This window comes from Mytilus galloprovincialis, chromosome 1, assembly GCF_965363235.1.
Source record: "Mytilus galloprovincialis chromosome 1, xbMytGall1.hap1.1, whole genome shotgun sequence".
Lineage (NCBI taxonomy): Eukaryota > Metazoa > Mollusca > Bivalvia > Mytilida > Mytilidae > Mytilus > Mytilus galloprovincialis.
This window is the reverse complement of record NC_134838.1, coordinates 71,546,459-71,571,131: the sequence shown is the minus strand read 5'-3', so window position 1 is coordinate 71,571,131 and position 24,673 is coordinate 71,546,459. Positions and strand designations below refer to the sequence as shown.

The window sequence follows — 24,673 nt, the reverse complement described above, 5'->3', positions numbered from 1 at the left end:
CGAATAAACAGCTGTCACGGATGCAAAGAGCTATTGGAGAAACAATTATTTTAATAAAAATATAAATCTTTGTAAGATCTAGTTCAAATATTTATAGTTTTTCACTTGCTTTCCATCACGATATAATTAACGAGACGTTTTTTCAAACACAACCAAATCACCCACCATGACAGCATTTTGTCCAATCACAGAAAGGAATTTCGAGCATGCGTATTCTGTTGCCATAGTTAAGCGTCCTTAAGTTCAAAGGGCACAAACCGGAACTATACCGACTACGTCGGAAAAAATAGTTATTTTTCTACGAATTGTGTTTACGTTGATTCTCAAGATCGATCGGTTCAACATATTCTGCAAGCCAACATCCATCAACAGTTATAACAATCCATTGTCTGAATCTCTTTAATAATATGTCATTTTGAAAACGACACATACTTCTACGTAATTAATTGTGTTGTAGCACCTCAAAACAAGAGTACATCTTCAATGATCTTAGAGGGGAAAAAACAAGCAGACGATTATATTTAATTGTATAGAACATGTATTCGTAAGAAGCTTCAATACGGTTTTATCTAAGCACATTTATAAAATTTATAAAAAAAACATATTATATTTTGATACACAGTTTATTTATAACATAATAATGTAACTCCTGTATTGAAATGCATACAAGTTTATTTTTCATATTAAATGACGAAATGTATGTGTAAAGAAAACCGTTGCTTGCTGTTTTGAACTAAAGATTGGCATATACCGAATCCTGTTCTATGAAATATTTGATACACTTGTAGCAGTACTCGTACTGATCCTAAAAACAGAAAAAAATATCAACAACTTACATTTATCATGTATAAGAAGCTGTGGAACTTGTTTGAATATGGTTTGGTGTTGTCAAATAAGATATCAATTTACAAATTGAATACATTATATATAGAATACATTTATAAGGCTACAAATAAAAATCGAGAAAAATTACATATGAAAAAAAGTTGTGGTATGATCGCCAAGGATACAACTCTTCAGAAGAGACCAAAATGAGACAGAAATTAACAACTATGGGTCACGGTACTGTATGTCTTTTGTACTTTTAAGATGATGTATGTTTGATATGATTGTATGACCTTAATGTTTTTTCGCACTTTTGTAAGGCTCTGATAAATTGTTATATAAGAAATAAAAAATATAGCTTCAGCTCTGATGTATATGTATTACATATTTATCAATGTCCCTATAGAATAAAACTTACAAAATTTGACAGGAATTCTGGTCGTCGCAATCGCATTGTTCTTATAACTTGGAACACATCGACTTGATCATCTATCTTCATTTTCTCTAAAATCAAACTTAATGCAACAAACAATCCGCTTTTCGTTGCACCATTTCTGGAAAATTCATGTTAATAAACCAAGCATAACTCATGTTTCGTTTGCTGCCATCTAAGCAATGCATACAATTTGAAAGCAATCAAGGATCATATTTACTGTCTATCTGGACACAAATCATAATATATAGAAAGCACTTAATTTTGATGAAAAAGAAACGGTGCAATTCTTTAAAAATGTGCAGTGCTACATATCAAATGGCCCGCCTATGTTGTCTGTTGTGTTTTACATTTTTTAAGTTGAATATTTTTGTTTTTTTTATTTTCTTAAGTACCAAAAAAATTGGACAATTGCCAGAAAGTATTTTGGTATGCAACATATTTTCGATATTTTTCAAATGTTAAAAAGAGTGAAATAATTATCTCAGTTTGAAGCTTCATTATTGGACATTGGTAAATGGACGAATTAGATATTTTAAAACAAATGCATGTTTACTTTATTTACATGTAGGAATTTGAAATATATATTTTTAAAAGCATTCTACATCATATTGTCAAACAAAAAATAAGATTAAGCTTGTAAAATACCTGCACACAACAGTCACTGGACCTATGCGCTGTTTTCGTTGCTCAGTTACTCTTTCCAATAGTACAATCATATCAGTTGTTGAAGGTAGTGAGGGGCTGACATTTTCTAATTCTTTTGCATAGAAAACAAATATCGACCTTTTGTCTGGTTGATTCTTAACAATACGAACATAATGTGAATTGTATATGCTTTTATTCGGTTTTTTTTTAGTCATGGTGTTGAGTGGATAGTATTGTTTGAATAATAACGGTAATATGTCATTCAGTGGTTTACGTTTGTTGCTGTATATAATATTCATTATTTTGCACATGCATCAGGCTGTTAGTTTTCCCGTTTGAATTATTTCACATTTGTCATTTCATGGCCTTTTATAACTGACTATGCGGTATGGGTTTTGCTCATTGAGGAAGAGCGTACGGGGGCCAAAATGACCAATATGTGTTTATTTCTGTTTCATTTGTCATTTTGTCTCTTGTTGAGAATTGTCTCATCAGCAATCATACTACACCTTCTTATTTTCATATTCAGCAGTCAATATATTGTCTCAGCTAAATAATAACTATGTATTAATGAAATAATGTTTTGTAAAAATACTGCATTCCTACGCATAAGTATGTGTAACCATAAATGCACAAAATATTCAGTAGAAAATTTCCCTTTATAAATTTGAAAAGTGTTACGGTTCATTTGTGAGTGCAGAACAACCACTGTTTTTTTTAAGTTTCTGACTCCTGTCTGTTTTGACAAAATTGTAAGTTTTGAAATTACAAGTTTATTTCTCTACATGCAATATATATTAAGCTTGGTGCATCTAGGATACATTTATCAGTAAAATTAAGATATGTTATCACTTTTGTCGAAGATAATACGAAACCAACAATTCTTCTTAAATTTATTCAAAATTCGTATTTGCTTACCTTTCCATGAACCAGGGTAAGCTGGACGCCTTCTGGTGTATTGTCAAGATCAAGGTCAATGTCGAAACCTTCTAACTCTAGTGTTTTGTCTTTTCCTGACCACAATGGCGCATCCTTAAAATAAACAATATTATAAAATTGTTCCTAACCAGAGCGCTTCAGATGGGAATATAACTATTTCATTGTATTTTAGATATTCAAGAATTGAATACAGTGTTTTTCTTTACTGTTTTTTTTTTTTTTTTTTATTCTTTTGGATTTAACATTTCTGTTTTGTTTAAAATCAATATGAATTTCCATGACTTTATACGCTGCATTTGTTTTAAATGGTGAGCAACATGTATGTAAAATTTTCCAAGTTTCATATAGACTTGATACACGTATCCCGTTATTTTTAAAATCTGTTTAGAAAATGACATTATTATAGTAAATATAAATCTACTAATTTGTTTTTCTAACTTTACCATTACTCCTGCTTATTTCATTTACATTGTTAGTATAACCAAAATTTATGTAGTTGAAAGATTTATCCCCAAAGCCTATGTTGAACGATTTAAAAAGAAAACATTTATCAGGCTTGTTTTTATAATGTTTAATAAATCTGTACAATTGCATCATCAATTTAAAAAAAAATCCACTAAACCTTATTTATGTAATTACCCCACCGACGTAAAGAAGCGACATTTAGAGGTCAATAATAGTCTTCGTCGTTTAATATTTATTTATAAAATAAGTCATTATTTTTTATTGTCTAAGCACACATTATTACACCAAATATGACTTGTGTTACCAATATAAAGTTCTACACATAACGAATCAAAAACAATTAGATGTGTTCCGTCTAAAATTCTGTCACTGTATGATGTAATCAATAAAAAAGTATTGCTAAACTTTCTGTTCTAGCATTTTCAGATATGAATTTCCATGACAATATACGCAGCTGCATTTGTTTTAAGTGGTTAAAAATATGTGTGCCAAAAATTTCAATATTTCATTTAGAATAATCTTTGTGTGTGTTCTCGAACGCATGTATAATCAACTTTACCTTATTTGCATTGATGTTTGAAACATATATCCCGTGATTATTAAGATTTTTTTTGTAATGTCATTATTATCATAAATATATTTGTTTCTAACTGTACCATTACTCCTGCTTATGACATCTTCATTGTTATTTTAACAAGATTAAACGTTAGTCTTATGTCATGAACTGTTCTTTTTAGTACATATTCATGATTATGATGTTAAAACAATTTAATTGGTGTCTCACTTCATTTAGTGTATCCAATAAAACAACAATACTGGAGTCGTGATCATACACCATTGTCCAGAAATCAACCACAGTTTCTTTTAATGGACATTGGGTTACCAAGAAGCTTCCATCTGAAGAATATCCCTACAATAATAAGATTTCTGAAATGTTTTCCACGTTATTAAACTAATACAAGCTTAAATAGTTGAAACATGTATTTAGAAATAGAAACATGTATTTAAAAATAGAAATATCTAAATGTTTTACTGAAATGTTCATAAAAGTTTTTTTGCAAAGTTTATCAATACATTGTAATTTATTTCCAACTAAAAATGATTACAGAAACATGGTAAAATCTACAACGGTTAAAATATAAAAAAAAAAAGAGAGAAAGTGATAATCAAAAGACGACACAATCTCCGAAATTACCGTTATACAACTGCTCACGAATAAACAAGCCTTGGCCAACACAAGCACTGCATATACTTACTGGAATCATAATTGCATTAATGTAGTCGTTTTGGTTCTTGCCGAAGGACATAAGATATGGCCTGTAATCGTCATCTAAAATTCAAACCAAATAAGAAATAAAACCAAAACAAATGTTATAACGCATAGTTTTAGATTTTACTTAATGTTTTTAAATATCTCTTTGTTGATTCATTATTCATCCCTTTGTAAATGTTACGGACGCCATTACGAGTTGATTGACCGTTAAATAATATTCGTATCATATATGATAGCGGACATGTTCCCTTTGTCGTAACTACCATTCCGTCCCCTTTTTTTACAAATTTGACCTCCCGAGTTAGACTTCAACCGGCGTTTGTACTAACATGAGTAGCACGACGGGTGCCACATGTGGAACATAAGGTGCTTACCCTTCCGGAGCACCTGATATGATCCATAGTTTTTGGTTTGGTTCTTGTTGCTTAGTCCTTAGTTTTTTTATGCTGTGAATTGTGTACTATTGTTTGTTTGTTTGTTTGTCTGTTTGTCTTTTAATGTTTTAGCCATGGCATTGTCAGTTTATTATCGACCTACACTTATTAAAAAAAAGAAATACACCACATACTCACGTGGTAAAATGTAATTCACTGCATTCTTCATAACGTTCTCCTTTAGTTTTGCAGATTTGTGTTTGTCAGCAGAATATGATGGACAAATGCTTTGTAACCTCTAAAAAGGAAAAATGTGCTGCATTTTATGCATTTTAAATCAAAAGATACTATGTGCATTACACATGATACATTACACATGATACATACGCACACAATCTAATTACAAAACGTAAATATGAGTAGTTTTAATATTTTTACAAATTAATCATTTTTATATACAATGAAACAATGTCTCATAGAATATCTACCCATGATTAAGCTTCGTTCTTATCTGAGTTTTTTCTTTCCGAATGTATAATAGTAAGACTTTTATTCACTTACAAACTGCGGGCGGTAGAGGGTAGGCGGTAGACAATAAACACTTGCAATTTTATATGAATCTCCGACTTTACTCCTGACTAAATAACCAAGAAACAATCATTTATTTTCACAATCTCTTCTACGTAGTACTATTGTGAACGTTCGTTTGTTATTCAGCTTGTATTAAAAACGTTTGTCTAATGATTTTAAGGTTTTCCTTAAATATAAATATAGACCTCACATTGAAAAACTAATAAAATGTACATGACATGTGAAATCTGTTAATAAATATCTTCATTTTGCATGTCATATATCTATTGGGAATAATTCATGTATATATAAGTAAGTACATTTTAGTTTTGCATTTTTGTTTTGCTATACACTTCTGTAATAAGTGAAAACTATACATCCCATTACGTTTTTATTTTAGTCTGATTTTTTTTTCTAGTCATACATTTCCTACGATAAGCATTTCATTGTTAGAGAGTTTCACAGTTAGCTATACCTAAAAATATCTGTCATAAATGTATATTGAATTGTTTTGTATAACATGGTTATAATGTGTGTTAAATTATTATTTGTTTTGATCCAGTCACAATTCAGAACCCGTCATAAAAAATGTTAATGTTTTATATATATTTAAGTTGATGTTATATGTCTGTTGACTACGTCGTATTCCCCACGTGTCCTTCAATACACATTCTCATTTCAAACAATCATTGTCAACTTATAGTTCACAAATCAACAAATGAAAGGAACTACAAAAAAAGAAAAAAGGACACCAAAGTGACAATATAACGTAATAACATTAATTGTCAACTTAACCTTAAGTCAAACAAAGGTATGTATGACATAAACACAACTGAACAAACTCATTACGTTTACTCGTACTATACTAGTACGTTAAACACTATGACAATCTCCTGATCGTTCTGAGTTAATGAGAAATGTGAATAATATGTTCATAACACATCCAAAAAAAATAGATGTTATATCCACCCTATTATCCACATAATAAATAACACCTTTTTACTTACCTGAAACTCTAATCTGTATACATTTTGGTTTCGTGGAACCTTCATATTGTCCTGTTTATTAACATGTTCACAAAAATCTTGTACTGAAATTGAGGTGTCTGGCACGGTGAACAATTCTTGCAATGCTTCAAACACAGCTTCATATTGTTCCTACGAATATTGAAAATATTGAAAATGAACTTATCGTAGATACAACGATTGCCACTTTGTATATTCGCCAGACGCGCGTTTCGTCTACAAAAGACTCATCAGTGACGCTCGAATAACAAAAATTTAACAAGGCCAAATAAAGTACGAAGTTGAAGAGCATTGATAACCATTAGTTCCTAAAAGTTTTGCAAAATACAGCTAAAGTAATCTATTCCTGAGGTAAAAAAGCCTTAGTACTTAAGACGAAGTGGCATCGACCAATTGGTTGGAAAAAACTCATCATAGATATCAGGATTGAAAGTTTGTATTTGTGCGCATTTCGTCTACAAAAGACTCATCAGTCATACTCGAAATTAAACTATGAAACTATAAGTATACAACATTTGTCCGAGAAAGAATAATTCACTCATAATGTACTTAAGAAATGTATAAAATATCAAGTAAATGAACGTAATATTGTGCACGTACATTTTGCAACTAAACTTAAAAATTGGATGTTGTCAGATATTTTCAACAGGAAAATCAATAATTTTATTCAAAATGATATGACTTCCGACATGAATTCATAAAAAAAAACAGATTAAGTTTTACACGGCAAAATGGTATATAAAAAATACTTTTCGAAATTTCCAATACTAGGCAATCTTTTGTTACTTCAAATCTATGCACATCAACACACAAATGGAACCGTTCATACATTAATGTCGTACAATGTATATAAAATTCAAACTTTTTGTCAAATCAAAAATAAATTATCATCTGCAGTCTGCATGTGTCTTTTAAATGTCAAATACATGCATGTACATGTAGTCTAATCATTTAATATTGAAAGACACACTGTTATTTATTACAACAATCATTGTTCTTGAATAAAACATCAAAGGTGTGTAAAACCCAGTTAGCAATCAGTTGTATTGAGTATTGTCAATTATAAAGTGACTTTTGCATAAAAAAAAAATCACACCTCAAAAGCAATGAAAATTAATCCCTAATAACTTACCTTTGGATAAAAAAACACGAAATTTTAACCACACGAAAATAAATGTGTATACAATATACTGCTTAGAATCTCGAACATTGATCACTTGTTCTCAGAATTTTTATATCATCCCTCTTATTCACAAAAGGTGCTGCGAACACAAATACCATTTCTGACTTCGTGATTGCAATGTGAAAAAGAGAAAATTAGTTTATAATACTTACAAATGTTTGAATCATATTCAGTCTGTCCTTTCGCATCATCTTCACATATTCAACGATATCGACATAGCCAACTGATTTTCCATGCTCGTATAAAGAGTCAATAGCAATAAATGTCCCCGTTCTTCCGATGCCAGCACTAAAATAAAAAGATGTAAAAAGCTGTAATTAATTTTGATTCAATAAATAAAGATATCAAAACATACCTGGTTCTCGCAAAATAGTTACCTCTACTGTTAATTTCTGAGGTGATTAAATTGATATATCAACAGAGCTTCTCCATTAGTATGGCTGTGTTTTAGTAACTTATATTCCGAACATCCATTTGCATCACATTTACTTTAAGGTTCATTGTATGAGAATGATACGTTTGCATATAAATTCCTTTTAAACTGTCAAATTATTGACTTTCTTGATCTTATGACATGTAATTGTAAATATATTCCTATTGTCTTTTCGACAGTTCCTTGGGTTTGTATTCTGATACATTTAGAAGTAACATGATTGGCTGCTTCTCCAAACATGGTGTATGACCAATGACGTCCTTTTCTCTTGAAACATAAGTTTTTCATGTGTAGCGCATGCGCATTTGCAATACAATAGTCAAAACGTATCGGATCAAAAGTAAATTAAATAAGGTGGTTCGCAAACCCTTACAAGCTGACTAAATCAACTCTGGTTGATATGAAAAACAACAGCCATATTCCTGACGTGGTACAGGCATTTTTGCGTAACAAATTGTTGATTAAAAAGTGTTTTATACCTACCTATCAATGGAATGATAATTGTATACAGTACTTTTTGACGAAACAAATATACCTGCAATGCACCAAAAGTGGCCCCTGTTGATCAGATGTATTATTTTTTACTGCTCTATAGAAATTCACCAGCTTTATACTGTCTGGAACACCGTGATCAGGCCATTGAGTAAAATGATAATGGTGAACTTTACGTTCTTCTTTTTCCTGTACAAAAATTGAATAACAATATTTCAAAACACAAAGAACATAAAATTATTAAAACAATATAAAGAACCATGTCGTTTCCAAACTATCTGATTGATTTTCTTGGGATATTAAAGTAAGAAGACCTTTATAAATTTTTACATAAAGTCACGATTGATATCTTGTTGTAATCAAACAATTTCAGGCTTCATTAAACAATTTCGCTTACAGACAGAAATATTTAAATTTCATATTATATTTTAGTATTAATATGAAGCTCTGACGCTACCGTGTCATATTTTTGAAAATTTATTCACAGAATATTCTTACTGATATATTCCCTGTGTTGAAAAATTTGAAGAAAGTTGTATTATTTGTGTGACATCACTAGGCATAATTGCCTTTGTCATTACTTCATAATAGGTAATTCAGTACAGCACTGTTGGTATAACTTTGTTATTTGTATCATCAGTGTGGTTATCAATTTGAAGTGACAGTGATTTGAAGAAAAGGTATTAGCAATATGCTTATTACCTTTTTGTGTTTAACATTAATCAGTCTGTATACATATTCGGAGTGTTGTTTTTCTTCTTGCATGGTCAAGGTATAGTAATCTACTACTAACGGATCGTTAGTTATCTGTGGCCAATACTGGTAACATTTTTTCTAAAACGGTACATTCATATATTATTGCATGAATATTTCATTTATTTTGGAAAATGATACAACACATATCAAAATTGAAAAGTATGTTTTTTTGTTGATAAGACAGCCGCCAGTCCAATTAATCTATAAACACCAAGAAGATAACGTCGAGTCGTTTGTAAAAAAATATTGAGATCTAAATAGATGTTCCTATAAACTAATGCAATATGTAAAGGTTTACAAGGATTTAGTAGTCGAACAAACTGTTAGATTTCATATTTGATCTTGATTAAGAGTCGATACTAAACCACAGAAGTGCTCTAACGCATTGTTAACTATTACACAACTCATTTATGAATCGTTTGACTTGTACGCCATGCTTGGTTATGATTGCTTTTAACATTTTTAACAATGGTTATTGTAGTTAGCATATCTAGAAATGTACAATTCTTACACGTGCAGTTTGTTTCGGAGGCGCTATATACATTGTGTTTTCTCAAACATGCTTAATGGTTTACGTTTATAAATTGTTATTCAAATGGAGAGTTGTCTCATTGGCAATCATACTACATCTTCCTATATCTATTTATACATTACTATATAGTGTTGATAATAAATTTATTTAACGTTTACTTCATCTTAAATTATAAGGGATAGGATTGTAAGCAAACAATAGAGCACTAATCTATGTTTAGTCTCGTGAATTGTAGTTATAACTTCAATACTATTTAACAAGATTTGAGATGTACTTTTCCATTTTCCTCCAGTTCAGTGATCATCACTATTTTGCAGACGTTCTCCTGCCAAACCATATGCCAGAAATCCCTCAACGTATTTCGTTTTGGACCTGAAGTAGACAAAACAAAACAAGTCACAGTACCTGTCAATGCTTGAAAAAACGAATAGAGATCACGTAGCACAACATCGCTTGCGTATTATAGCTTTCCTTTCTAATGTATTAATTGATACTTATTTTGACCAAAAGTGTGTGACTCCAAAGCAGCAATGAAACGGGAACACAAATATGCTGAATATGTAAGTTATTATATAATTCTTACTTGTAGTTGTCTCTTTTGTGGTACATTTTTATGAAGACGATGCTGTTGATCTAAATTTCTTTTATCGTTATTTAAGTAATGAAGCTATTTTTTGTGTTCATAATTCAACAAGAAAATTGACAAACCATGCTGTTTTTAGTTTCTCGACATAGCAAACGATGCTGCCAAAAGCAAAACAAATACGGATTAGTAACTCTTTTGTAAAATGATACTGTATCAAGGCTGTTTAGTTAAAAATCAAAATACAACAGTTTGTATATTCTTCAATAACATAAACAAACCTTGTGTAGCTATATATGCCTTTTGTTTATGATAGCTCTGTAAAAAAAACAATTTTAAATTAATATAGTGATGCTACATACGTACACATTTAACTATAAACATTTTTAAAATAGTGTAATAATAGTACCCATATTGTAGCATATTATCAACACGAACATTTACAAGTGTATTGCATTGAAAGACATAATATACATGATATATATATGATATATTGTAGATTATAATAAAATTTAAAGCATTTATGACATTTTGTCTCTAACATAGCTGATCACTGAAGCTACATGTATATATGATGGTGCTAAAACAAAGATTGACCGATTCTACAGCTGTTACAATTTATTACAAAAGCAGAGTTGGTTATAGGCATATAATTGTTTTTTCCCCTTTTTCACCCTCAATTTTGTTATCTGTAATTTAATTTTATCCTGTTTAATAAGCAAGTTGACAAGTTTGTTTGATAAATACATACCATAAAATAACCTCTTTTTATCAAATATTGTGCTTATAAATCACACAAATCAAAAGAACTTACGTCGATATAATTTGCATTAATGTAATCATAATGTGTGTCTCCTTTCAACACTATTCTTGAATGGTCATCTGTAAAAGAACAATGATTTTCTCTGGTTTTGATTTTCATTTATTTTGTAGCAAAGAAACATTTTTTATGATTTGTTTTTCCTATTTTAATTGTAACACTCTAATTCATCAACAAATAAGTCCTTGAGATTGACGTTTTTAATTACATCTTCATTATACTAAAGTATCACAATTTGACGTTTAATATAATTTCGCTGCGCAAAAGAAATTAACTTCTGTCAATACTAGAGGAACATGATTGTTACTCAACAAGATATATACAATTCTACGTTTTATTTCACTTACAAGGCCATGTGGTCAAAAATCTGTTTTTAGCTTTATTCTCTTCTTTTGATCCCTCAATATGAGCATGAATAAGACCTTTCGGGAACATCTGTAATACGAAAAAGCATCACATTAAATTCATCTTTGGACGTATTAATCGTGTAAATCAGTCATATTTGTTAACCCTTGACATTGTACCTATTTAATATCACAATATAGTCATATTCTAAAAGCTATATAACTTTCATATAACAATCGTTAAAAGGGTAACTAAGCTTGGTTTAAGAATAAGACAACCTTAACAACCTTCAAATTTAGTCAGACCCCCTTCATGATCCTTTATCAAAACGGAGGTTCCATCAAGATGTGAAAAAGGTGGTCTTATTTTAAAGAATTCGTAGTTTTAACCCTCGTTCTATAACGATAACAATAACAATCAAAACCAAAGAGCAAAGAAAGACTCATAAAACCGAAAGACATGTGGAGCAGGATCTGCTTACCCGTCCGGAGCACCTGAGATCACCCCTAGTTTTTGGTGGGGTTCGTGTTGTTTATTCTTCAGTTTTCTATGTTGTGTCATGTGTACTATTGTTTTTCTGTTTGTCTTTTTCATTTTTAGCCATGGCGTTGTCAGTTTATAATCGATTTATAAGTTTGACTGTCCCTTTAGTATCTTTCGTCCCTCTTTTCTTTTACATCAACAGTTACAAATAAGAAATAAGAAACAACACGAACTCCACTAAAATCTGGGAGTGTAATCAGGTGCTCCGGAAGGGTAAGCATTTCCTGCACCGTATACGGCACCCGTCGTGTTATTTCTTAGTTCAGTTCGGTATTGATGGAAGGTTATTATGAAATATCAGATATGATTTCTGACAGACTTTTGTCATAATTGCCAATCAGATCATGATAGCGTCCGTAAAATTTCTTAAGTGATGACCTTAATTTGATCGATTCATAGTCCTGTCTTAGCAAATGTATGAGAATCAGATTAAGACAAAGAAACCTACCTTTTAGTATTCTCGCAGATAGCTGTCCCATCGGAAATCAAACTATCTCACTATGTTCATATTTATATGATATGTAACAATTAAATGTATCAGTATTATTAAGATAAAATGTACCAGGCTTTAAATTTGGTACGTTAAACACACATTTGTTTTTTTAAGAATATTAAATTATGCTCGAGTAAAAACAATTGCACGACCTAATATAATATAACAAGATGAATAAAAACAATACCACGACCTTATCTAATACCAAAAGAATAAAACACAAAATTCTAGCCAAATATTTACAACCACGTTTTGAAAACGATAAACGTTGTTTCTCTTAAAATATATTGATTTTTAAAGACGAGACACATATTTGAAAGATAAGCATTGTTTACACAAATAAAATATTTATATACTGAGTGATGAATTGCCGTCAATTTAATCAGAGAGTTTGTGATTTACAAACCTTATATTCCTGTTCAAAGCCTTTGTCGTGACGTTTTTCAATTATGACATTCGCCAGGTCCTCAATTCGAATTTTGTACTGACATATATCATTTTCCGAAATAACATTGCCATATACATTGACATTCCCTTCTTCCTCTTCGTCTGGTAAATCATTAGAACTTATGTTATCAATACTGATTTTTCTATCGTGTTTTTTTGTAAATGATAGTCGTATATTTTCTGCACTTGAAAAGTTGCCTTTCACATTTTCATATATTTCAGTTTGATCAGTCGTAGATGAACAAATCTTGTTATCTGAAAATAAAATAAAATTAAAGAACATTTTACAGACAGTTTAAAACAAAATCGTAAATATACTTTTAAAAACGTTTCATTATGGAATTTGATGCGACTGTCGTACAAGTGAGAGGTTAAGCGCTATAAAACAGGTTCACTTTAAAAAAAAAACAATTTATGTTAGTTAACATTTTGACACGGAACTGTTATTCTACTAGCGTCTCTGCTTCATTTTAGGAGAAGTCTTTAATTTTTAGTGGTGTTCATGTTGCTTAGTCTTTGGTTTTCTGTGTTGTGTCTTGTGTACTTATATTTGTATATTTGTCTATTTCCTTTTTGGCCATGGCGTTGTCAGTTTGTTGAATGTCCCGCTGTTATCTTTCGCCCTCTTTTACTTAATATTTCTACTCATTAAATTTTTAATTGTAATGTAAAACACGATACATTTTAAATCTTTATAGTGATGGGTTCAAACTGCTCACACTTCATTGTCTTTGAACATTTATTGACTATTGTTTAGTTCCGTTTTTTGTTTTTGTTTTGATGCGTTGATGTTGTTAACGTCTTTAGATGTAAGTTCTACAGTACTGTTATATTCCGTAATTATAGGGATCATCGAACAAAGAGAGAAGATAACGAGAGAGCAATCAAACACAATACATTAAGTTTCGTAATTTTGTTTGGCTTTGCAACAGTGTTGATGCGAGCTCAACTAAAGAGTCTTGTGTAGACAAAACGCACGTTGGCGTACAAATAAACCGCATCGTCCTACTCCAACCGCAGCACAAAAATATGTACACTAAGTCTAACTGGTAATTTAAGGTCGTTAGTGTGCATAGTAATTGATCGTTTACTTACTTTGTTCCATATAGGAATGATTTGTTTGCTTTTTTGATCGACAAAATTTTCTAAAAAAACAGAGAAAAAGTGAAATTTTACTGGATTAATAATCTTTTATTGACATAAAATAACACTAATATGGTATTTCTTATAAGCTATGTTGAAATGTTGAAATCATCTGAAACATTAAGATTTTTGCCAAATGTTATTATGTGCCTTATTCGTCCATATTTTGGGAATTTGAGGTGTCAGTGCGCTTTAATCTTTACTTGTAGTGGGTTTGATATTATATTTTTAGACCGCCTTATTTAAGGTAAACACACTATGGCTCATTTTTTCACAATGCTGTAAGACGAATAGTGACCTATAGTTGCTAGCTTTGTACGTAATTAGGCATCAGGTTGAGAGTTTCTCATTTACAATCAAGCAAACAGTGACTATTTCATAAATGTTGTTATATCAATTACATATCTGCTCTTTTTGAAAAGTTTATACGTAAAGCATGTATGAAGTTAACCGGGAGAAACCGTGTCCTGGCATTTCTATGTGTGACAATTTTGAAACGAATCGAGAAAAGGTAAAATTTAATTGTCACATAAGGAAGCAAAACATGAATGTTACGTGTTGTACAAGGAATAATTTTATTTTCTTATATTTCTTCAAATTCTAATTGACTTTTAAAGTCTCATAATGGATACAAACATAAAAATATCAATTCGTTTAGGAAAACCAGAAATAATGAAATACCTGTAAACGATACACAACATAAGTGTGAAAATAATGACAAATACTGCAGCACAAAAGCCTCCTATAATGGCTGTTACAAGTCCTTGGTTTTCAATAGGCTGAGAGTCTATAAAAATGTGTATTGTCAAACATTATTTGTTATTGATAACAATGCATTTAAGAGTTTAATCAAATTTGAATGTATATAAATAATACTTGGCACTTTCCCCGTTTCCATTCTGAATTGTATGATTCTACCTGATTTATTCATTTTGTTTGAAATTGGCATTTGTACAGCAATATTTTATATATCACAGCGCTGTATATGAATTTGCTGTAATCTCTTTTATCTTTTACATTTAATCTGAAAACCATCAGTCTCTAATGTTTATTCAATCTTTTTTTTTAAATCTATGACAGGAACATAAATCTCTTAATTACCTGTGCACTGAGGACCACTGAATTTATCATTACAACCGTAAGTACAATTGCCTTCAAATATTCCACAGGACGTGTTTAAGCAGTTGTTACAGAAACCAAGACAGTTCGACCCATAGTATCCCTCGCTACATTCTGTAATAATATTAAAAAAGTAGCACATGGTTTTGAACCAAATTAAAAAGAAAGTAAACGATACATATAATATTAAGTCCTGAAAGATAATTCATTCCACAATAAAAAAAAAAAAAGAAAACAGTTTTGAATGATCAACTGAAGCTTCTGTCCTAATTCCTCCACATTTTGTTTGTTTTTATCATGTCATTTACTGTCATTATTGTACTGTATATGTTGTTGAATGTCTCGTATTTAATTCTAAATAACACAACAGTACAATGCATTTCTTCATTTATATCTAGAACCACCATTAAAGAATATTGAAGCGAATTTAAAGATTCTTTATCACAAGGTAGAATATCAAGTAAAGCCGGAAACAATTTTGTCAGGAAAACATTTATCTTCCAAGTTTGATAGTTCCTGATTTATCCCCTGTCTTATCACTGCGAGCTTACCTCGTATCGGACACTGCACCATGTAATGTGTTTCACTGCACAACAATTTCAACAATTTCATCTCTTATAGTTAATGCGTTTCCCTGGGTTTTAGTTTCTAAGCTTGATTTGTTCACTCTCAATAGATTTATGACTTTTGAGCAGTTATACTACTGTTGCCTATATTCATATATTAAGTAATTATATTCTTTCAAAATCACGTTTAGCAGCAACAATCGACTATAACAAATGTCACAGTTCAAACAATTGAAAGCTAGACTATGTTATAATTCACTATACCTTATGTTTACCCAAAATTGTATTTGGCACAATTCGTTAGTTACAATGTACTAACGCTTCAAATCAAAATAGATATGCTTAATTTCATGACTAAGAAGTAATAGATGAACGTTTGTATATTACTTTTCTTTACAAACCTTCATTACAAGATTCACCAGTCCATCCTTTATCACATTTTCCACCAGGGCACATTCCCGTAGATTTATTACAAGGCACAGAACTAATGAGACAATTGCATTTTTCTGTACAGTTATAACCATAGTAACTGTTATCACATGCTAAAAATATATTGACCATTTGGTATTTCAAACAAATTGTCATAAATACTTTTAATTTTGTCGCATTGATAGAAAAGGGTGGTGTAATATTGATCTATTCTTTATTATTACAATGTTAAGGGGTAAAATATAGGATTTCGCTGGGTTTTTGTCTATAAATAAACTTTATCCTATACTTTATGGAAATTTAAAATAGAAATATGAGGTCTGCCTTCGAAAGAAGCATGCATTTTTGTTCAGGTACTTTTTTTTTCTGTAGAAATAATTGAAGAAAAGAAGGCAATATCGACATATCAAAATAACTTAATTACAGAATCGCTTTAATTCGACAATATTTTAGTTTAAGTACAATTTATTTGAAAAAAAATATTAAAAATATAGGTTATCGATGAGTTAAAAAAGTTATTTAATAACAGAACTTAGTTCAATTTTAATACAAAAAAATGGCAATTGTTCACCAAAGGCAGATAATTTGGAGCTTTTTCAATCATATAAACATTTAAAACGACATCTGGGGCCAAAACGAATCGATTGTGTGTTTGATTTTTGTTCCATATCATAAAGTAACATATTCAACATGTTCAAGTGTAATTACTAAAAAAAAAAAACATTTTTGTACCCTAGTCGTTTTCGATTAAACTTATATAAATATACTTTTTTTAATTAATCTAAACAGCAGATAGACACACTATTTATATTTAACGAATGGCCGTATTCGAAACTGAAATTTCTGTATGCAACCAAACTCAAAATTTAACACATTGAGTTTAATTTGATAATATGTGTAACATACAAATCAATTTATATCGTTAATTTTGAAATCTAGCATTCGAAAAGCCAGACTCACATGTAAAACTAATGTCATACAAGGGAGAAGTTTATAAAATTATAATAAAAAGCTATAAAACAAGGTTTAATCCACATTTTCCTACATATGAAAACGCCTGTACCAAACACAGAAATATAACAGTTGTTTTTCATTCGTTTCATATATAAGAGGTTTGATTTTGCCACTCGAACAAACACTTTCCGGTAAGAATTTTTCGTGGTTTAGGTATTTTTGTTATTTTAGTTTTTACCATGTTAATAGTAAGTAAAGGTATGTAGTCTTTCGTCATCATTATTACTATTTAAGTGCTTTAAGTATGGCGTATTGTCTTTAACCTCTTCCGCACTAAATAATCTTTGCTGAAAAGTTGGAATTCGAAAAATAAAATAATCGTCAAAAGAAATACAATAAAGAGCAATCTTAAGAATTCAAAAATGCAAAAGATTACAGAATTCGAATGAATCAATCTGCATCCATTGTGCAGGTAATTTCGTCGACAACCTTTTGATTTTGTTTTTGGAAATTTGAAGCTAACAGAGAGAGAGACCTGTTCTCCAATAAGGCTGAATCAAAATAAATATTATGTGTGTATACAAAAGATTCAATGATGAAATCAAAAATGACAATAATACTGAAATCGCCTTTCAACAACGTTCAAATTTATTCTTAATCAAACTTATTGATCTCAAATACATACACTGGTTACATTTTTGGTCGTGTATATATCCTGGTTTACATGAATCCGTCACATTACAATACCCATCAAAACGGTCACATAGGTCTGATATGCATCCATCACATGACTCGAAACAATTTCTTCCAAAATATCCTGGCCTGCATTCTGAAATGTCAATGATTATTTAAACAATGCTCAAACATGATGATGGTGTTGGTTTTGATGCTGATACTGCTACCAGGGATGGGGTCCATTACTTTGAAATGTAATCGATTACATTACAATTACTTTGCTTATTTTATGTAATCGATTACATTATGATTACACCCAATTTCAAATGTAATTGATTACATTAGATTACTTTTCTCCATTGTAATCATGATTACTTGTGATTACTTATGATTACATTGTATATTTTACTTAACATCAACAAACTAAATCTATAGAATTTTTTTAATATCATAAATATATACAAGTTAAGTAAAGTGATACTTGTACTGTTTGATAATGCAGCCATAAGTCCTTTATGCAATTGCAAATTTTTCATTGCATTTTATCATCATCAGCATTTGAAAGGTTGAATCACTAAGTCTGCATCTATCTGGCCTAAAGAATTTTCCAGCAACACTAAAAAGTCGTTCAACTGGAGCAGAAGTAGCAGGAATTGTGAGATAAGTCTTTGCAAGTTTTGTCAGTATTGGGTATATCTCAGTATGGTCATTCCAGTACTTTAATGGATCACATGCATCATCACATGACTCAAGAAGGTATTGTGAAATTTCCATTTTAACAATATCACCTGAGATATGCTTTTTCCTCCCCTTTGTTGGTGTCATGAAACTGAACAATCCTGTGTCATCAGATTTGGACATCTTCCTTGGGGGAGAACTTTCATCACTGTAATTTTCACAATCAACTTTTTGCTTCCTTGCATATGTTAGAAGCTTCTCCTCCATTGCAACTGGATCTTTTGACCATCTTAGTTTGAACCTAGGATCCAATATTGCTGAAATCAGATATACATCTTCAGATTTAAAGCATGATAGTCGTTTTGTCATTGAGGACATCAGTGTTGAAACCATTTTGTTGTTGTATGTGGTAGACAGTTCTGCAAGTTTGTGTTCAAGTCCTAGTGTAACTGGAACAGCTAAACTTCCTGACACATTAATTTCCTTTTGTACCATTATTGTGGCATCCTCAAAAGGCTTAAGCACTAAGCATAGTTCTTGTAATAGTTTACGCTCATATCCAGTGAGTTTAATTGTATCTAGTTTATTCAACTTTTCTTCAGACACTTCAAGAACAGAGCGAATCATAGTTATTTGTGAATTCCACCGTGTTGCGTTGTCAGCTTGTAGCCTTTTCTCCCCTTCTAGGATGTCAGATGCATTTATGGACTTTCGTACATATCTTACAATATTTGATGCTTTACTGATAACTGTTTTTAAATGTGGACTAGCATCCTTTAATCCATCTCTTACCACCAGTTGTAGGGTATGAGCATAACATCTTCCATGTTTTGGTAAATCATCTTCAGGAAAGTCAATATTAATAGGTTCCAATTCAGATTCGTCATTTTCATCTTCACTGTCTGATTTAGAATTTTTTTCCTCATTATTACATGTATATCCCGGGAGACTGAAGTCAAATGCTTTGGTCATGTTTGAAGCATTGTCAGTTATAATGTTTGTAATTTTGTCTGCAATATTGTAACAAGCAACTGCCTCTTCATATTCCTGGCGTATATTCTCAGCACAGTGTTTCCCCTTAAAACGTTTACAAGATACCATAATAGACTTCATGCACCAATCAAGTATGAAATGACCTGTGATTCCTAAGAATCCCTTCATCTGACGATTAGACCATAAATCGATAGTCAGACACACACTTTCTGCTGAGCGTAATTTTTCCTTTATATTTGATTGAATATTGCTTGCTTTCTGATGTAATAGTTTGGTAGAAAGATGTTTCCTGCTAGGAAGTTGATATTTTGGATTCAATGATTCGACAAAGGTCTTGAATTCAGGACTCTCTACAACTGAGAGTGGTGTTAAATTTCCAGCTACAAATGAAACCAAAGCATCTGTAATCTGCATTTGAGAAGCATCATTGGCAGAGTATTTTGAAACTGATGTAGATTTTGTAAAGTTGCTTATATTTGTTTGCGATATTTGTGTACCATCCTCTGATTTACTTTGAATGAAAATGTCTCTGTGCTTTCTCTGTAAAAGAAAACAAAAACATGGTTATTTATTTATTATTTATAAAAAGAATTAAACAGACAGTGACTAATTAATGATCAAGTACATTGTATTCTTATTGTGTTTGACCTGAGGACATAATTGACATGTATACATGTTTTTACAGGTGTTAATCCCCATTTAAAATTTTATGACAATCAATAGGTGTAATAAAAATGTGTTGTGTTAATTGCATTATTAAATAATGTTATGAATTGCTAATATTAATTACATGCACAATTATATAACATATTTTAATATTGAACATTTAAAAAAAACATTTTGTGTAAACTAAAAATTGGAAGTATTTTCAAAGTTTATATAAATGTTTGAAGCAATGAAAACATAAAATATTGTAATATTTATAAAGTACAAATTGTAGACCTGATACCCTTGCTCTAAATTTTGGTCTCTCAAGAAATGATAATAATCATGATAATATTTCAACATTTCAATAATTATTTAAACTAACTTACCTTTAAATGTGTCACAAAGTTTGATGTTGTTTTGGCATTGCCAGAGATGTATGTTGGACAATATTTGCACTTTGCCTTCACAGTCCCAGAATTTGGTGCATGATCGGGAAACACAAAGTGTTTCAAAGCAGACATTTTATATAAATTTCAACATAACATCCAATTCAAAAATTAAAGATAAAAGCTTAGTTATAGACTTATAATATAAATAAAATCTTTCAACAAAGAAAATTTAAATATCCAATAAAAAGAGTGAAAATAACTAGTGAGTAGATTTCAATGCAAGAGTTAATACTAAGAAAATTCTAGTTTAAACCAGTGTGATCACTGAAGTATAGAAAATAAACATGTTTCACTTTTTTCTAATTAAATAGTTTAAATCTTAAATCAATCTAAAATCTTAACCATAGTTATACAAAACTTTTTCAAACAGTAATAAAGATCAATGACAATTGGACAATGTAAAACATTGTAAACCTAAGTTTAATGTGCCAGCATGATTTATTTAAAAAAAAAATTATGTCTCTAAAATTTGTAATCATCAAGTAATCATATAAATGTAATCTAAAAGTAATCTAAAAGTAATCATGATTACACCTGTTTTTTGCAATGTAATCGATTACATTCCGATTACTTGTAATCAGAAAATGAATGATTACTGATTACATGTGATTACATGACAAAATGTAATCGATTACAGCTGATTACGATTACTGATTACGATTACCCCATGCCTGACTGCTACCTCTTCAAATCATAGAAACACACATAAACCAGTGTTCGTAAATAAATGTTTCTGTCTTTTGTTTGCTAATTTGCAAAATAAAATAAAAATATAAACAATATAAATGGATATCAAAGTTAATGAACAAAGTTAATCTGCTCAAAACATGTTTATATTTTAGTTACATTTGGTCTTAAGTGAATCATAGTTTAATCCAGGAACATGAGTTGTGCGTTTCAAAATAATATGCATTTTCCCTAAACTTGACAAAGCTTTCTCTTTTTAACACATTTAAAGGATCTGTAAGACAAAATATACTGGTTAACAAACTACTTAACTTACAGCATTTGGCTTAGTTTCCCTGAGTATTAATGTTTAGGTATCCAAAAGGAATATCACATAAACATATACATATTAAATGTTTGTGTTATACATTCTAATGTAACACATAATATAACAAAAATATAATATGAATTGATTGAAAAGATTTCATGACTTCTTATAAAAACAGAAAACTACGGATTATTATTATTATCAGTATTACAAGGCATCTATATCTAAAGCGCATTATTTAACAATACAAATATTCTAGGCGCTTCTCATGTTAAAACAAATAAACACAAGTTCGTAGATACACGAAACTGTATACTAGTTAAAAATAGATCAACATTCGTTTAAAAGCGTGCAACATCAAATCAACTATAAAAAGTTTCTTACCTTCCGTGCAGTTATAATCTGTCCATCCTTTGTTACATCCATCGATGCATTCCCCTGTCACATGATCACAAGACGTCACGAAACAGTGAGGTGAACACTCATTCAAACATTGTTTTCCAAACCAACCTTCACTACAAGCTAAACAAACAATTATAACTAAGTGACTTACACGATAATAGTTTATGAAATTTAAAAATAAAAAAACTATGCACGTTCTTCGAAGGTTTAGAATAATAAATATAATGATAATAAAACGTGAACTTATAAATAAGGTTTTTTTTCTTACATATATTGGAACTTTTTTATCTTCTCAACGACAATAACAACTTTCGTATTCTTGTGTTATACTTTGTACGTATATCAACATACATTTATTGACTTTCGAACGATTAATACAAGTTATCAACACAATTTTGCAGCTATAATAAATTCATAACCGGTCTTATTCTTAACTTAATCTTACTTTCGTTGCACTTGTTACCGACCCAACCATCAGTACAACCAAATGTACAGTTTCCTCTCACTAAGTCACATGATCCTAACATACAATTTTCTGAACAGTTCATTTTACAGTTAACTCCATATTTTCCTAAAGGACAACCTGTTGTTTGAAATATAATATTTAATGAATGGCTATTATCTATTTTGAATTTATTGTACCATAAAACTAATTTTTGACTCTTCACATTGAATAATCCGCGAAGCGGATTATGTAAAATGTGAAGAGTCAAAAATTAGTTTTATGGTTCAATAAAATCAAAATAAATTATTGCCATTCATTATAAATAAATTTCAATCAAAAATAAGGCTCAAGGAACATTGTATATTACTTATATTAACAATTACAACGTACACACATGTTGGCGTATGAATACACAACGTCAGAGTGGGCGTGTCGCCATCAAAATTGACAACATTGAAAATAAAACTAATAATTTTAACCAATCAGAAGACAGTAAATGCACCAAATTTATTTATTTAATACAAATGATCGTTAATAAGACTTCAAACTGTCTGTTTAATGGTTTTATTTTGTTAAATTCAACACAACCAGCACTATTGGTTTGCACATACACTGTACTGTTCAAAACAAACACGTGCCTTACATGATGATAGCTTACAAGGAACATAACAATTTACATCATTGCAAAGCTTAAATGCATGGATGTAATAAATACAAGTTGGTTGATGAATTGATCAATTATCAATCAGTTAAAACTACGTACTTAAAGTAAGCCTAATATATGTTAACCCTGTGTTTTTGGTCGGGTTTTTTTTTTTGAGGTTCGTGTTAACTAATCATTATTGTAATGTTGGGGTATTTTATGTTTTCCATAAATTCCTCTTGTAAGAATAGTCTTTGGAGTGTAACGCAGTTGACTTCGTTAATGGAAATTACTATGATCTTAAAATTTTTAGCAAGTGCCTAATTTTTAATTTTCTCGATCAAATTTACTTCGTTGGTACTTGTTTGTTATTTTCATACCGTTATTAGATTTGTAGCACCCAATGTATCAGACTCATTTACTGGCTTTACAGTTTTTGTTTCATATATTATTGAAAGCAATGAAACCTATATTGTTTGTTATTAAAATTACACTTACCACTGATTTCTATTTCACAGACATCTACCCTTGAAATTCCGTTTATAATAGGTGGTACATAAATTACATATCTGCAGACAGCGGTTACATAAATATCGTCCATCGGACGTTCGCCATTGTATATTTCTATTCCGTTATTCCAGGAGTCACTAGTATTTGAACAATATACGGAATAGGTCATGTTGGTAAATGTTGCAAACTCTGTTAACAGATTTTCAGAAGATCAATTACTTAATTAAAAATTGTTGTTTTGATTTCAAGTAGATAGATATATGATATTATATGTTTCGTTGATACATATGACGTGGCTTTGTACGTATACATCCCGTCATTGTGTTAGTATGCTGTTGTAAAATTTTGTATTCTTGTCTTTCATTTTTGCTTGTGTGCTTTGATTGTATATATAAAGAAGATGTGGTATGATTGCCAATGAGACAACTTTCCACAAGAGACCAAATGACACAGAAATTTATAGGTTATAATACTATGTTTATTGCTGTGCCCCTTTTTTGATACTTCTACTTATTATGTTTGTTTGTTTAGTTCATGCATCATTGTCAATATAACGGAATTTGATCCACAATTTCTACATTTGAAAATGCCTGTACCAAGTCTGGAATATGACAGTTCTTGTCCATTCGTTTTTTATTTTTTTTATTTGATTTTACCATGTGGTTATAGACTTTCCGATTGGATTCTCCTCTGAGTTCAGTATTTTCATGATTTTTGTGCTTTTACTTTTTTCAAGAGACGCAATTAGATGAACATGGTCGAAATTATTTCAAAAACTCGAAATAAAGAAATCCGTCATTAAAACTTGTAAATAAAATGTAATTATTATTGCTACAAAAAAAATCA

At 30.3% G+C, this 24,673-nt stretch overlaps 1 protein-coding gene across 1 annotated transcript; it reads right to left on the bottom strand.

The window, feature by feature from the left end:
- Nucleotides 1–603: 603 nt before the first annotated feature.
- LOC143083007 (receptor-type tyrosine-protein phosphatase epsilon-like) lies at nt 604–22,806 on the bottom strand. The gene is made up of 23 exons (XM_076259115.1): nt 22,675–22,806; nt 22,212–22,349; nt 18,076–18,219; nt 16,409–16,549; nt 15,424–15,555; nt 15,004–15,109; nt 14,275–14,324; nt 13,139–13,434; nt 11,699–11,786; nt 11,346–11,413; nt 10,813–10,849; nt 10,223–10,320; nt 9,363–9,494; nt 8,704–8,849; nt 7,888–8,023; nt 6,535–6,684; nt 5,156–5,255; nt 4,567–4,640; nt 4,095–4,220; nt 2,825–2,938; nt 1,907–2,061; nt 1,244–1,379; nt 604–805 (listed from the first exon to the last, which is right to left on the bottom strand). Exons 1-23 carry the CDS (start codon nt 22,775–22,777, stop codon nt 734–736), a joined length of 2,742 nt encoding a protein of 913 aa, XP_076115230.1. The 5' UTR covers nt 22,778–22,806; the 3' UTR covers nt 604–733.
- Nucleotides 22,807–24,673: the final 1,867 nt, after the last annotated feature.